This window comes from Camelina sativa, chromosome 3 (genome assembly GCF_000633955.1).
Source record: "Camelina sativa cultivar DH55 chromosome 3, Cs, whole genome shotgun sequence".
Classification (NCBI taxonomy): Eukaryota; Viridiplantae; Streptophyta; class Magnoliopsida; order Brassicales; family Brassicaceae; genus Camelina; species Camelina sativa.
In genome coordinates, this window is record NC_025687.1 from 12617189 (window position 1) to 12633600 (window position 16412).

At 39.4% G+C, this 16412-nt stretch overlaps 4 protein-coding genes and 1 pseudogene across 4 annotated transcripts in view; 2 read left to right on the forward strand and 3 right to left on the reverse strand.

Moving 5' to 3' along the window:
* The window catches only part of LOC104776791, a 1706-nt gene extending 1457 nt beyond the window's left edge, over positions 1 to 249 (reverse strand). Inside the window, exon 1 of the mRNA XM_010500919.2 lies at positions 34 to 249. Within this exon, the coding sequence (XP_010499221.1) occupies positions 34 to 180 (147 nt within the window). The 5' untranslated portion in view covers positions 181 to 249. The remainder of the gene's footprint in view (positions 1 to 33) is intronic.
* On the reverse strand, positions 400 to 2541 carry LOC104776792 (probable beta-1,4-xylosyltransferase IRX10). Its single transcript, XM_010500920.2, has 4 exons — positions 2302 to 2541; positions 1765 to 2153; positions 1313 to 1554; positions 400 to 1174 (listed from the first exon to the last, which is right to left on the reverse strand). The coding sequence occupies exons 1-4, from the start codon at positions 2393 to 2395 to the stop codon at positions 661 to 663; spliced, it is 1239 nt and encodes a 412-aa protein (XP_010499222.1). The 5' UTR covers positions 2396 to 2541; the 3' UTR covers positions 400 to 660.
* Positions 3192 to 5417, forward strand: LOC104776793 (adenine phosphoribosyltransferase 1, chloroplastic). Its single transcript, XM_010500922.2, has 7 exons — positions 3192 to 3419; positions 3656 to 3769; positions 3887 to 3997; positions 4198 to 4290; positions 4678 to 4827; positions 4966 to 5024; positions 5119 to 5417. The coding sequence occupies exons 1-7, from the start codon at positions 3263 to 3265 to the stop codon at positions 5170 to 5172; spliced, it is 738 nt and encodes a 245-aa protein (XP_010499224.1). The 5' UTR covers positions 3192 to 3262; the 3' UTR covers positions 5173 to 5417.
* LOC104776794 lies at positions 6060 to 9233 on the forward strand (annotated as a pseudogene).
* Positions 10325 to 13610, reverse strand: LOC104778902 (the record flags this gene model as incomplete). The annotated part of the gene is made up of 3 exons (XM_010503314.2): positions 13498 to 13610; positions 11754 to 12403; positions 10325 to 10655 (listed from the first exon to the last, which is right to left on the reverse strand). Coding segments are annotated over exons 1-3 (990 nt in total), but the record flags the coding sequence as incomplete, so codon positions are not given.

Sequence of the window (16412 nt, forward strand, 5' to 3'; positions counted from 1 at the left end):
AAAACCCTAAAAAGATGGGAAAAAGGAGAGTACCTGCCAAACGCGACGGAGGCGGGTTTTGGCATTGGCTTTACGAGTAGGTGTAAGCTTGATTCGTTTCCAAAGAAGACCACCGGAATCGTGCTTCTTCACTAGTTCCATCACCCTAGTTCCCCAAAACGCACCCATTCCTCCTCCCATCGCCGCCTCTCCTCTCTCTCTCTCACACACACAGAGCAAAGGTTTCTTCGAGATTAGTTTTCAGATTTCCCTGATCAGCCCATTATGTTTTAGATAGGCCCATTTACTCTACGAGCTTAACAATCTTTCTATATAATTCTATTATTTTAATAACCATTCTTATATTAAATATAAAATAAAAATGTATCACATGTTTGTTTGTTTCCACAACTTTTCGGGTTAGTCGACAATGGATTGGACATTGATACTTTACATGATTGAAGATAAACAGTAAAAAGATTGATCGACAATGTAACGTGTACAGTACATCCAACTTGGTACTTGTACCTCGAGTAAGTGTTATCTACAAAAATAATCCACTAATGTTTTCTTAGAAAAAGGCAACAACATATGCTCTTATCTCAGAAATTAACTCTAGGATGGAAAAACCCAAGAAATACAATAAAACATAACTCTCTCTCTCTCTCTCTCACTTTGAGTTTACCAAGGTTTAAGGTCGCCAGTCGGACCAGCAGTCCAGTTCAGTGCTTTCTCACCTGCCTTCAAGTATATGCTTTTATCGTGGGGTAACTTCCTAGCTAACCCGTTAAGAATCTGATGGAATGCATCCCCTGGTTGTGCTGGTTGAGGGAAAAGCATGGCTCGCTTCATCGAAGGATTTGCGAGGAGTCTCTGTTTTCTTAGGATCACTTCTGTTGGTATTGACGTCAGGATCGTGTCTAGCTCAGGGACATCTTTCTCCGCAACAAAGACTCCTATTTCTTCCCAAGGGATGGCGTCTGCGAAAGGCAATACTATGTCGTCCGCTATGATAACTGGAATGCACCCAAACACAACTGCTTCAACTAACCTCGGGCTCCATGGTGCCCACCCTAGAGGACATAGACAGAATATGGCTCTTTGCATGTCTTCGTAGTATGTTGTCGGGTGATCTGTTGAGATGTCGAATAGAGGGTTGTTTTTGAAATTCTCCCACACCGCTGCTCTTGCACCTCTGTACAAAGAGAGAAGTTTCATTCAGTAAATTCCAAAATAACTTGATATAACCTTAATTTGACTTAGTTCCTAATGAGGAATGTAAGACTAGTGGAACCATATCACTTGAGAGTTTTACAAGTCTACAAATGTGTACCTTGCATAATAGCCACCTTCTGGGTCATTGTTAACATCGTAGAACAAACCACGGAAGTAGACAAAGATAGAGCGTGGAATATCTGGAGGAATAAGATGGGCCTGCATCTTCTGTGGAGGTGCAAAAGGAGGAATAGTGATAGAGCCTTCATCTAAACACACATGGTTCCTCTGACCAAATGTCTGAACCAAAGTGGCTCGCTGGAGTAGCGGAAGGATCCCTCTTTCAATGGCTTTTTCCTCCTGTTTAATGTATATTATATCTTCAATTCCCACACAAATCAAATCATTGGACTATTCTACAATCTTAACAAATACAATCATAAGCCGATTCTCAGTTTCAGTGTGGCCAAGCACTAGTGTGATGATGATACAACAGCTAACTCTAAGCTAATAATCATGTATATTGGTAGATCAATTACAGGGAGTTCGTAATCCAAAGTCTATAGCTACCTGATAGTGGAAGCAAGCTCCAAAGTCATGGGGCACAACAAAGAAGTGATCAGCTCCTTCAGTACGATTCCAATAAGGCCAATTTGACGAGACTAGCTGTATGGCGCTTCTCATCATACGCGGAGATTTAAAAGGCAATGGCAAACCCGTAGGAGTGAGATCGCAAGTAGGGTAAATAGGAGTGTAAAACCAATCAGCTTCATCAGGATTACGCGTTCGAACAGGACTAGATAAGAGAAACCTATGCATAAAAATCTCAGCAGCAAACATGTGTGTAAGACATCTAGGATCCTTTTGAAGTAATTTCTTGTTGTACTTGCTTGGAAGCTCGTATACATAAACCTTAAGCTTTCCAACTGGATTATCCTCTAAAACATCACCAGCACTTCCTGCATTTTAACAAAAACCTTTTTGTTGAGCTCTCTCTTACACAGCAAATCAAAATTGCATATATAAATAAACCAGTTTGTAAAGGGACACAACACATTTCAAATGATTTGACTAAAACTAGTGATTAATCACATTTGAAAGTTGTACCTGAGATTCGCTCTGTCCGAACGGTTTGTTCAGCGGAAGAAGCGGAGAAGAAGAGGAAAAGGATAATGGCGGAGAGGGAAGAGAGATTCTTCATATCCGACGGAGATGTGTGGGTCGGGTAATGGTTGGATCGAAGAAGAGAGAAGAAGGAAGAGGAAGCATATAAGGGAAGAGTATCGTTGGGAGGTCATGGGCGCAGTGGTTGACGAGTTTACTTCGGGATTAGGTTTTAGGGTTTTTTTAATTCATAAGGAAGATGGAAAACGAAACACCGAGAAGAAGATGGAAAACGAAATTTGGGGGAAATAAATAGCTTCAAGTCACAGACAAGTCTCAAGAAATTGCTTGTGATGTACTTTCCAAATGTATTTTTCAACGACCAGACAGACACGGAGGTAAACTGGTTCACAACGTCACAAAGTCAAAACGCGCGGTCCCATTATGGGCTAAGTTAATGTCCATTAGTAGGCCTCATTGACATTAAGTGGCCCATTAGACATCACAATGAGGATACTTTTGTGTGCTTTATTCTCTTGATTATCTCCCAATGGCTGCTATGGTAACATAATTTATCTCCAAAAACAAAAAAAATTGAGGAAAATTGTAGTACTAAAATTTAACTTTTAAACTGGGAAAAATAGACTGGACAATATACTTTGATATTCAATCTAATTATAAACAAAGATCATACATATAGGACTGGTGGGAGATCATAGTACAGTGTGGTACACAACTTTTTTAGTTTGGCATCAAATTAAAAAGAATCAAAAAGATTGGTTTTGACAAATTTTATATATGATGAAACAAATAGAAAAGTCAATGGTTGAGTGACATGAGTTAGATTGGGTTAGACTTTAGACCTCAATAGGCATCATTGATCACGGCGCTTGTTCAATTATTCCGTCTCCAAAGTATTTTAGTACATTCCCTTTTAAAGATCTCTCTTTAGTCCCAAAAGAAAATGCAAACAATAATTTCTCCACTACTTGTCTCTCATCGTCTCTCACTTGCTCCTCCTGTCCCTCGTCTTCTCAACAACTACCACCACCGTGCTCGTCCTTCGATCCGCCTCTCAAGTCACCGTTCTACCAACTCCCTCCGCCTCTTCTCCTCCGCAAGTAGACCCCACCCCCACCACCTCGTTTATTTCATTTTTTTAAAAACGTGTTTGTTTTCTTTTGGAAAATAAGGATATTTTTTTGATTGGGTGGGGCAAATACGTCAAAACGTGAAATCATTTTTGGGATAAATTGGTCATTTTTGTCATCACTGTTTTCTCATTCGAGTCTTAGGTCTCTGTCTGTGTGTTTGTGTGTGTGTTTTACAAATCTGACGCCGAGTATTGTGCTTAAAGTAGTAGCAGCAGCAGCGAGTCGGGACAGTGAAATGGCGACTGAAGATGTGCAAGATCCGAGAATCGCCAAGATCGCTTCTTCCATTAGAGTCATCCCCGACTTCCCTAAACCAGGTCCTCTCCTGTTTACGAGGGTTTTGGGTTTTTACTTATATCGTCTCTTAGTCTTGATCTGAGTTGTAATCTTAATTGTAAGTTTTTGTTTCTCTGGATTGGATTATATTTTCGCAGGAATCATGTTTCAGGACATAACGACGCTTCTTCTCGACACTGAGGCCTTTAAGGATACCATTGCTTTGTTTGTTGAGAGATACAAAGACAAAGACATATCTGTTGTTGCAGGTAACTCTTTTGTGTGGTCTGTTTTGGTCAATTGATAACTCCCAATACTAAGATTAGTTGCTATTTTTTAATTGAGCACTACGAGTCTTATATTGGCCTTGATTGAATTCTGAGTATGTTACGCTAAAATGGAAGTTTGTATCTCTGGTGGATGAATTTTTTTCGTTCTTGCCTTAATGGAGATGTTGTGGTGAATGCAGGTGTTGAAGCTAGAGGTTTCATTTTTGGCCCTCCTATTGCGTTGGCTATTGGTGCCAAATTTGTTCCCATGAGGAAGCCCAAGAAGTTGCCTGGTATTTTTACTCTTTTCTTTCTTCTAGTGTGACTTGCTGTTCTAATATCGAGTTACATCGAACTGTCTAAGTTAGCTCTAAGTTTACTATTGTTAGTATCTCGGACTTGAGTAAGGTGACTTTTATCTTCCTATCTATGGCTTCGATTACTCTATGATGCTGCTCATTTTCTAGATCATATATCTTTGTGGTAACTCCCAGTAGCTTGAGTGGGTTTTTTTTGGTTACATATCCATGGTGTCTAAGTTGTTTATCTTGACCAGTTACGAAAAAGGTGTTGAGTCATTTAGAGACAGACTTGTTTGAGCAGTGCCAAATAAGTATCTCATTACTTGTTTATCCATTAAAGTAAATTCTATGCCTAATGATTTTTGGTTTCTTAAATAGGGAAGGTTATTTCGGAAGAGTACTCGTTGGAGTATGGAACAGATAAGATTGAGATGCATGTAGGTGCAGTAGAGCCTGGTGAGCGTGCTATTATTATTGATGACCTTATTGCCACGGGAGGGACTCTCGCTGCTGCAATCCGACTACTTGGTAAGTGCAAGATTTGAGAAGTATATCAATTTATCCTTTTGATAATGCAGCTTAAGTCGGGAATCACAAAATGTTTTTGTTATACTTTTGACTCTTTCTCTCTCTCTCACTCTCCTGCAACTGGTTGTGTGTTTGCAGAGCGAGTAGGAGTGAAGATTGTTGAGTGTGCTTGCGTAATTGAGTTACCAGAGCTTAAGGTTTAGCTTCGTTATCTCTCTTTTTCACTATCTGCTTCCAGTCTCTCACACTTATTTGCTTACAAAGAGATATGTGGCTGTAATGTTTTTGAAGGGAAAGGATAAACTAGGAGAGACGCCGCTATTTGTTCTTGTTAGCTCGGCTTAACAAGGAAACCTAAAGGGAGATTATTGGTTGGATCAAGTGTTGGTTCTATTTTTCATGTATGGTGAGACATTTTACTTGGGATTTGATCCATGTTGTTTCAAATTATCATAATCAGGATTCGATTGCAGTTCCTGTTGTTGGACCAATAAAAAAAACCCCAATTAATAAGGTGGTGTTATGGATTTTATTAATACAGAATCAAGTTGTAATGGGGGAAACTCGAGCAGGGGTTAAGGTTTTGGTAACTCAATTCTTCTTTTAAGTTTCGTAGCACCTTGCATGTTACTTCTTACTCCCCTGTGGACACAATGGTCGTCCGTGGCCGGCAGTAGAACTTGACAGTTTAGTACGTCAGATTAGTATATAGATAAAGATTATAATTTTTTTTTTCTGAAAAAAAACTACCATCTCAAAATGTTAACTCGTGATGTCTATATATTATGTATACCATCAATCTGTGTCCAACCAAAACAAAAATCTCAATTCAATCAATACTGGTTCGAAAGAAATAATTCAAATCACTCATCCCCTCTCAATCTTGCGTTACTTGTCTCTCTCCCCAAAATGATTACTTTGGTATTTTTACGTTTCACAGACGTATTTTATCACACACTACACTATTATTAATTNAACGGGTTTTCCTTCAGAAAAAGACTCTGTTATCACTAAATGAAGCAGCCAAGAGGGCCAAGGATAATCCGGAACCGGACATTATTTTTAACCTGNTTCACAGACGTATTTTATCACACACTACACTATTATTAATTACTACTATAAGACTAGGGTATTTTGGGAATGTTTAAAGCGTGCTTTAGTTGAAAACAGATAAAATGTGGACCAAAAGACAAAAATTCAAAATTACCTTAAAAAAAATAAAAATTAAAAAAAAAATTACAGCGTGGCCTGGGTTGCTGCTGTGCTGGGTGGTGCTGGCTGGCTTTTGCTGCTAACATTGACATGAACAACACACACACTGCAAAATGACAAAGGACCCTTCATCGATTTCGGATCTTCTCTCTGACTAAATCGATTTAACTAATTCGAGGATTTTGGTTTTTAGTTACAACCCCCAGGCCCCAACAACAAAGCTCAAGTTACTACTGATACTTTCTATCAAAATCAGTTTTCATGGCTGCTTCTGCTACGATTCGCGTTTCTCGTTGTTACTGATTGTCTTCTCCTTCCGCCATTTTCATGTAAGCTTCTTTCCCTTTTGCTTCCCATCTTAAGCTCGTTTTCACTATATCGTTTAGCGTTTCATTATGCGAAAGCAACAAGGATTTGTGGTTTGATTTCTGAATTAACACATGTTTCTGTTTATTTTGTTTTCCCCATAGTGAAGCTGATTACAAAAGCAGCGTAGATCTGTGAATCTATTCATCGCATTATCTGCGTTTTGTGAGGAGGAAGAGGAGGAGGAGAAGATGTTGTGTGCTTGTTCAGGTGAACAATTCCGGTTCGAGGACCAGCCTGGTTCGCCGGAATCCCTAGCTACAAGAGATTTCTCAGCTAGTGGACTTTCTTCTCGAACTGCAGGAGGCGATTGGGATTCCAAACTCGATGATATTCAAGTTGACGAAGCTGAATCGACTCTAAAGGAAGCTCTCTCACTCAACTATGAGGTGTGTTTGTTTAGCCTACTCTATGTATCAAATAATTTTGTTGTTGTGGGGTTTAATTGGAATTTTTTTCTGGTATTCGTGTGTTGTTAGGAAGCTAGAGCGTTGTTGGGGAGACTTGAATATCAGAGAGGTAATTTTGATGCAGCGCTTCAGGTTTTTAAGGGGATTGACATTAAAGTCTTAACTCCAAGGATAATCAAAGCCATTGTTGAGAGAACTCGTCCATGTAAACCACGCTCCAAACCTCTTATTGTGCCTCCCACCTCAATGTCAATGCATTCTGTTAGTTTACTTCTTGAAGCAATCTTGCTTAAAGCTAGATCACTTGAGGAACTCGGCTCTTACAAAGGTATTGTGGTTCTCTCCAGATTTTTATTGCATTGGAATCTATAGCTAGTAACATTGTTCTGCTGTTTCATTGTTTTTACCAGAGGCTGCGGAGGAATGCAAAATAATACTTGACGTGGTTGAATCTGCATTGCCAAGTGGCATGCCTGATGGTATCAACGGATTCTCTAAACTGCAGGACATTTTTCAGAAGGCCCTCGAATTGCTTCCTTTGCTATGGACTAAAGCAGGGAATCATCATGAAACTATTGCTTCATATCGCCGTGCCTTATCCAGACCGTGGAATTTGGATCCCCAAAGGTTAGCTGTTACGCAGAAATCCTTGGCTTTGATTTTGCTTTACGGGAGTGTTGAGGCGTGCCCAAAAGACAATATCGAGGAAGCAATTGTGTTACTAATGTTACTTGTAAAGAAGGTGGTCGTTGGGGACATACAGTGGGATCCAGAACTCATGGATCATCTCACTTACGCTCTTTCAATGACTGGGCAGTTTGAAGTGTTAGCGAACTATCTAGAGCAGATTCTTCCGGGTGTTTACACCCGTGGGGAGAGATGGTACCTTCTCTCCCTTTGTTACAGTGCTGCAGGAATTGATAAAGAAGCCATTAATCTATTAAAGATGTCCCTAGGCCCCTCTGAATCCAGACAGATACCACACGTTCCTTGGTTATTGTTTGGAGCAAAGCTGTGCTCTAAAGATCCAAAACACTCAAGGGACGGCATAAATTTTGCTCAGAAGCTGCTCGACTTGGCAAACAATCAGAGTGAACATTTGTTCAGCCAAGCACACAGTTTCCTTGGTGTATGCTATGGAAACACTGCAAGAAGTTCCAAATTAGACTCTGAACGGGTTTTCCTTCAGAAAAAGACTCTGTTATCACTAAATGAAGCAGCAAAGAGGCCAAGGATAATCCGGAACCGGACATTATATTTAACCTAAGCTTTGAGAATGCAGTTCAAAGAAATGTTCAGGCGGCTTTGGATGGTGCGGTTGAGTATTCTAGTATGGTAGGAGGAGGTTCAACTAGAGGATGGAAACATTTAGCTTGTGTCCTTTCAGCGGAGAAACGGCTTAAGGATGCTGAATCTATTCTGGACTTCACCATGGAAGAGGCTGGTGACATTGAAAAGTTAGAGCTTCTGAAGTTGAAAATTGTGCTTCAGATGGCTCAAGAACAACCTAAGCAGGCATTGAAGACATGCAGCAGCTTGCTGGGCCTAATACGGGCGCAGGATAAATCTGAACAATCTGAGGTACCTAGTTTGGGTGTCATAATTTGAAAGAAACATATTCTGTGAATTCTGTGATATCTCTGACTAATCTTATTCTCTATTCCCAGATTTTGCTAAAGAAATGTGAAACGGAAGCTTGGCAAGAGCTGGCCTCTGTCTACGGAAAGCTAGGTTCATGGTCAGATGCAGAAACATGTCTCGAGAAGGCAAGATCCATGTGCTATTATTCTCCCAGAGGCTGGAATGAAACAGGTATGGAGAATAGACATTAAGAGTCATAAACGAACTCATAAACCACATTCATAATATTTTCGCATAGATAAGAAGCTCAATACATTTGCTTCTATGGTTGGGACAGGTTTGTGTCTAGAAGCTAAATCACTTCATGAGGAGGCTCTAATATCCTTCTTCCTCTCGCTCTCAATCGATCCAGATCACGTGCCCAGCATTGTTTCTATAGCAGAGGTTATGATGAAATCCGGAGGTGAATCACTTCCAACCGCTAAAAGTTTCCTCATGAATGCCTTAAGATTAGACCCGAGAAATCATGATGCGTGGATGAAGCTAGGGCGCGTTGCCAAAATGCAAGGTTTGTCACAGCAAGCTGCAGAATTTTACCAAGCTGCATATGAACTAGAACTATCGGCTCCAGTACAGAGTTTCACTTGACGTGCGGGCAAGCTTAGTGAAAACAAGTAACAAAATCCTCTCGGACCTCTAAGTAAGGTTGCAGAGTGGCAGATACTTGACTTGAAAGCATTTGATAAATAAACTTTGAAGTTGTAGTTTGTTGGATGGTATCATGGTAATGTAAGAACAGCTACCAATTTTGAAGGGTTATCTCACAAATCTACCTTATGTGCTTCCTTAGATAAAAGAATACCACGATTACTCACCGATAGTATTCACTGTGAGATCTGTTTGGAAACCGAGTCTCACCTCATCTACGTTGCATTGATACTTGATAGTAAGACATAAGCCGCATAATCCTTTATAGACCACCTACTTTCTATTGGGAACAATCGCTTAAGAATACTACATCACACACGGCCCCTCAAATACCGATCATGCGTATCGGCGGTTCCCTTATTCTGCACGGAGACCTGGAACCTGGACCTATACCGGTCCAGTACTTTGTTTGATAAGTTTTGGAAGTTCAGTGGTTACATGACTAAACTGCTAATAAAAGTTGAATAATAAATATAAATCTTGCTGCCATTTTTCTCTTATAAATGTGATTTCACTACTCCTAAACCTTCTTTAAAATATAAAGGCCACACACATACTCCAAAACCTATAATTTAAGCCTTCCTCCTAACCTAAACTTGGTTCAAGATGTAAGAGTTCCCAAATATTCTACGTTACAGTTTTCCATAAAGATGCAAACAGATTTAAAACAAAGGTTTTCTTCCTCAAGCTGAAACATTGTGTCGTTTTAGCACTTTAACATTTGAGTTTATAGGGCTTCTCCTTCTATGATTGCTTCCTGCTCAAGTCAATGTACACAACAACATTTTGTCACATTTACAAACCAAATTAAATATGAAAGTTTTGTATCGTCAAGAGATTATTAAACCATTCTGAAACGAGGAACTTTTCTTCTTAATTCATACTGTATTTTAACAGCAGAAATTATAACTAACCAACATTTACATATTAGCTATAGTCTATAGAGGATATATCATTACGCTAAAGCACTACTAAAGCTGGTAACACACATACTCAAAACCTAAACTAGACGTTGCAGCTTGACCGACAAGTCTCTCTGCGGTCCGTGGTTGCNTTCTCCCAGAGGCTGGAATGAAACAGGTATGGAGAATAGACATTAAGAGTCATAAACGAACTCATAAACCACATTCATAATATTTTCGCATAGATAAGAAGCTCAATACATTTGCTTCTATGGTTGGGACAGGTTTGTGTCTAGAAGCTAAATCACTTCATGAGNGCATGTACTCCTCCTTACCTTCTCTTTCCCACTCTATCCTCACCCAGCAAGAGAAACCATTATTCTCATTCATCACCGGAATTTTGGATTCACAAAAATGGATCATCACTTCCCCACATATCCTCTTCCCTCTCACCATCGAATCCAGCCACGAGCACTCGGGCTGCCCCATCATCTCCTTGTACGCCGAGTTCACGACTCTGACCCTGTTGCTGGAATCGGTGATCACAGAGGGCAATTCGTCGGACTCTACTTCCTCTTCGACCTCACTTGGAGTTTTCTTGTTGGTTTGAGGCAGTGGAGATGGGTTCGTTAGTGGGTTTATGTATGCTACGTTGATCTTTGAGCAAACCGGCCTTATAGGCTGGGGTGAAATGACTCTGCTTGTTGTGATTGTAGTTGTGGTGATGGGTCCTTGTAGTTGCTTCAAGAAATCTATCTCTTGTACTACTTCCGCTGTATTGTTTAGATCAATGACACCCTTTCCTTTGATCTCTGGCTCCATGCATTTGGAGGGAAGAGGAGGAGAGCATTGAAGAAGAGGCAGAGTCACCAAAGCAGAAGAGCCACCATTCTCCAAGGCGTACCCAACTTGAGTAAGGTTAGGTAAACCATGATGAGTGAAAGCCTGAAACGACAGGGTTTTAATTGGGCCAATAACACGTTGCGTAGTAGTAGTAGTGGTGGTAGAAGAAGTGGGAGAAGAAACACATGACGACTTCGGTCTCTTCATAGCAAGAGAAGAGGGACCCATCCCACCTCGCCCTCGCTTACGGGTTCTTGTAGGCCGCGCTTGAAGCTGAGGCCAGAGGTTACGAAGGTAAGGAGATTGGCTGATCTTGTGAGACATAGAGGAAGAAGGGTCATCGTCGTTGACACGAGGCGTCCCGGGCTTAGGAGCAATGGGTCTGTATTTAGACAAGATCTCAGCTGTTTTAAGAGTTGTGGTAGAGTGAGAATGGTGCGAATGAGGATTGAGTATCTTTATCATGACGTCAAGCTAGGAGAAGATTAAAAAAGAACTCAAAGAAGAAGGAAGATATGGATGTTGAGAGATCAAAGAGATGTGATGAGGTAGGAAAGGTTATAAGAAGAGGTGAAGGGCCAATAAGAGAGAGGCGAATATTAAGGAAGAAGGACATTTGGGAAGAGAAGGATGGGTACGTGTTAGTGAGGGTTGGGGATAGGGACACGTGTGAGGAAATGAGTTAATGTGCCGTTTTTACAAGAAGGTATTGGGGATATGTGGTTCGGTTCACCAATCACAGAGGATGTCACCGCAACGCGTGTTGTTGCTGGGCGTCATGCGTGCCTACACCTATCCCCGGCTCTCTTTTTTTTTTGTTTTCCTTTCTCTTCAGTTTTAGTTTTTGTTAACCACATGCAATGTCCTTAAAAACAATATTCGAGGGCTTTTTTTTCAAATTATNACGTTGATCTTTGAGCAAACCGGCCTTATAGGCTGGGGTGAAATGACTCTGCTTGTTGTGATTGTAGTTGTGGTGATGGGTCCTTGTAGTTGCTTCAAGAAATCTATCTCTTGTACTACTTCCGCTGTCTTGTTTAGATCAATGACACCCTTTCCTTTGATCTCTGGCTCCATGCATTTGGAGGGAAGAGGAGGAGAGCATTGAAGAAGAGGCAGAGTCACCAAAGCAGAAGAGCCACCATTCTCCAAGGCGTACCCAACTTGAGTAAGGTTAGGTAAACCATGATGAGTGAAAGCCTGAAACGACAGGGTTTTAATTGGGCCAATAACACGTTGCGTAGTAGTAGTAGTGGTGGTAGAAGAAGTGGGAGAAGAAACACATGACGACTTCGGTCTCTTCATAGCAAGAGAAGAGGGACCCATCCCACCTCGCCCTCGCTTACGGGTTCTTGTAGGCCGCGCTTGAAGCTGAGGCCAGAGGTTACGAAGGTAAGGAGATTGGCTGATCTTGTGAGACATAGAGGAAGAAGGGTCATCGTCGTTGACACGAGGCGTCCCGGGCTTAGGAGCAATGGGTCTGTATTTAGACAAGATCTCAGCTGTTTTAAGAGTTGTGGTAGAGTGAGAATGGTGCGAATGAGGATTGAGTATCTTTATCATGACGTCAAGCTAGGAGAAGATTAAAAAAGAACTCAAAGAAGAAGGAAGATATGGATGTTGAGAGATCAAAGAGATGTGATGAGGTAGGAAAGGTTATAAGAAGAGGTGAAGGGCCAATAAGAGAGAGGCGAATATTAAGGAAGAAGGACATTTGGGAAGAGAAGGATGGGTACGTGTTAGTGAGGGTTGGGGATAGGGACACGTGTGAGGAAATGAGTTAATGTGCCGTTTTTACAAGAAGGTATTGGGGATATGTGGTTCGGTTCACCAATCACAGAGGATGTCACCGCAACGCGTGTTGTTGCTGGGCGTCATGCGTGCCTACACCTATCCCCGGCTCTCTTTTTTTTTTGTTTTCCTTTCTCTTCAGTTTTAGTTTTTGTTAACCACATGCAATGTCCTTAAAAACAATATTCGAGGGCTTTTTTTTCAAATTATTTTTGTTTTGAAGTGTTAGGCGTTATTGGCGTCAACTTTGCTTCTTCGAGATAGTTAGAGAGGTGTGGCTAAGTGATTGGTGGGTTAGGGAGTAACACGAGGCAGTTGCAGCGTCTGTCTGCTCCATGCAACGGTGGGAGAGAAGGAGAGACACGTGGTGACTTTTTAGTTGACGTCTGGGGCTTCTTTTCTCGTACGTGTCTTGATTTTGTCATCCTTTTTTTTCTTAAAAACCTGACTTCGCCGTTTAACATCCTGTATTTGGTCGACACACAGAGAGAGAGTAGAGTACTCTTCTCTCTTTCTCTCTCGTCTCTAGTGTTCCGCTTCGGTGGTTTTGCCAGCTCTTTTACTTTCTCGATCTCAATCTAAATTGCGGAAAAGTAAAAATTCGAATCATTACAATTTTATAAAAAAATAATTCTGTATAGGTTTTGTATGGGGGTTTAATGCTCCATCCACGTTAAAGATTTTAGACCTTTTTATATAATGCGAGATTTTACCACAAATATTTAAGACGCGCGCGCGGTCATATATAACCAATCAATGAAAACAGAGAGAGAGTCTTTTCTTGAAGATTCTATACGTATTTGGATTCTATCATAAATCGTACAAAATTGACCATATCGAAAGCGAANATTGAGTATCTTTATCATGACGTCAAGCTAGGAGAAGATTAAAAAAGAACTCAAAGAAGAAGGAAGATATGGATGTTGAGAGATCAAAGAGATGTGATGAGGTAGGAAAGGTTATAAGAAGAGGTGAAGGGCCAATAAGAGAGAGGCGAATATTAAGGAAGAAGGACATTTGGGAAGAGAAGGATGGGTACGTGTTAGTGAGGGTTGGGGATAGGGACACGTGTGAGGAAATGAGTTAATGTGCCGTTTTTACAAGAAGGTATTGGGGATATGTGGTTCGGTTCACCAATCACAGAGGATGTCACCGCAACGCGTGTTGTTGCTGGGCGTCATGCGTGCCTACACCTATCCCCGGCTCTCTTTTTTTTTTGTTTTCCTTTCTCTTCAGTTTTAGTTTTTGTTAACCACATGCAATGTCCTTAAAAACAATATTCGAGGGCTTTTTTTTCAAATTATTTTTGTTTTGAAGTGTTAGGCGTTATTGGCGTCAACTTTGCTTCTTCGAGATAGTTAGAGAGGTGTGGCTAAGTGATTGGTGGGTTAGGGAGTAACACGAGGCAGTTGCAGCGTCTGTCTGCTCCATGCAACGGTGGGAGAGAAGGAGAGACACGTGGTGACTTTTTAGTTGACGTCTGGGGCTTCTTTTCTCGTACGTGTCTTGATTTTGTCATCCTTTTTTTTCTTAAAAACCTGACTTCGCCGTTTAACATCCTGTATTTGGTCGACACACAGAGAGAGAGTAGAGTACTCTTCTCTCTTTCTCTCTCGTCTCTAGTGTTCCGCTTCGGTGGTTTTGCCAGCTCTTTTACTTTCTCGATCTCAATCTAAATTGCGGAAAAGTAAAAATTCGAATCATTACAATTTTATAAAAAAATAATTCTGTATAGGTTTTGTATGGGGGTTTAATGCTCCATCCACGTTAAAGATTTTAGACCTTTTTATATAATGCGAGATTTTACCACAAATATTTAAGACGCGCGCGCGGTCATATATAACCAATCAATGAAAACAGAGAGAGAGTCTTTTCTTGAAGATTCTATACGTATTTGGATTCTATCATAAATCGTACAAAATTGACCATATCGAAAGCGAAACAACATGGGAGTGACTTGAACAATGAAGAGAGCATAAAAAGATTTAATATGGTTACCGAGTATTGGAAAACTCTCTGTATAGCTGTATGCATTGCAATGGATCCATTGATATGTCCGTATAGTATCATGAGTAAAAATATAAACATATATCTCAACAATACAAGCACCAGAATCTCCTAATACTCCTTTTCCATAGTTCACTTGCCATTCGCGAATTCACCATTTTCCTAGGCATGCGATCGCCAGGTCCTCTCTTTTGCCTGTTGTCGATCCTTAATAGTAATGAAAAGTGGGTGCGTCAAAATCATGCATGGTTGATTAATAATAACAACTATAATATATTTCGAATCAAAACAGGTTGGCTTCATGTCCTTTATATATTCAAATACCTATTTTCATTTATAGTGCAGAAGTTCTAACATATTTTCTCAAGAAGCATATAAAATCATCAATTCACATTGTCTATTACGTAATTAAATCTTTCAATTTAAAATTAACTGAGAATAAGTGAATTGATTGATAAATTACATGTTTTTCGTACCAATGCCACCTTTCAAAGTTGAAAATATTGCATGCAAGTATTATGTCCTACCTAATTCATTTTTTCTTCGCAATGTAGTACGTAATCCTAGTACCGCTCTCTTATATTTTTCTTTGTCGATTTCTCTAATTCAAAGTTTCAAACACATGTAAGATACAAAAGTAATGAAAACCCAAAATATATAGAACCGGGAGCAGTACCGATGCACGATTTTCATAGGGCATGTGCCTATAGCCAATTCCTCTTTTTGGTTGTTGTCTAATATGCTTGATTAATATCTATTCAACATTTCTATTGCGTTTTCCTATATATGGTCCCTCAAGAATTTAAAGGGAAGTTTATTTAGCTTCCTATTTTCAAGTATGTCCCGAATATATGTTCCTCTTCTCAAGTATGTCCCGAATATATGTATGTGAACTGGTTGTTTATCCAAACCCTTGATAACTTCCATCCATGGTTTCTCTCTATAACCAAGATTGCACTTTTTGATACATGCCGTAAATATATAAGCTATTGTGAATGCAAAATAGTATGTAGTATGTAGTACGAGGTTATCATAGTGTTCTCGATGAAATTATGTCGCTAGATTCATTGAAAAATTATTTGGGAGTCTCTAGCTACAAACTAATTTTCACTAACAAACTAAAAAGTGTGAGTTTTATACAAAAATTTGTACAACGGTGGTACACCAGTTTCTTGACACATACGCTCAACTATAGTGGTTGAAGAACTACCGAGTTGAATTCATGATAGAGTTCATAGTTTTTTTCGTGGGTGACATATTTAAGATGGTTCTTGATTTTTTTTTGTCTCAATTATTCAAGCTGAATTACCATAAATATTTTAATTAAATAAAATTTACAGTAAAAATTAAGTGGTAAAAACTGCAATTTGATGTAGTGAGTAACTTCAAAAATATAATTTATTAATCTTATTAAAATCATTGACCGGTGACATTTCTGTTGCAGATATTACAACATGTTCTATTGAAGTAAATTTAATTTAAAATTATTGATAATTATACTGATTATTGAAAAGTATTAGTGAGTACATTTAATAAAATTATAAAAAATAAAATAATTTTAATATACTCAAAGTTAGTTTAAATTTTTTTGTAACAGTGTAAATTCAAAAGAATATTAATTACATATTTTCCATATTATTTACAATCTTATCATTTTTTAGATTTGTGCCTATTTTCATTTCAAAAGAAAATTAAAACAATAATTTTGGGAGTTTTTTATTAAATAAAATAAAGACAATAATTTTTTTAAAGGTAATTCTCATAA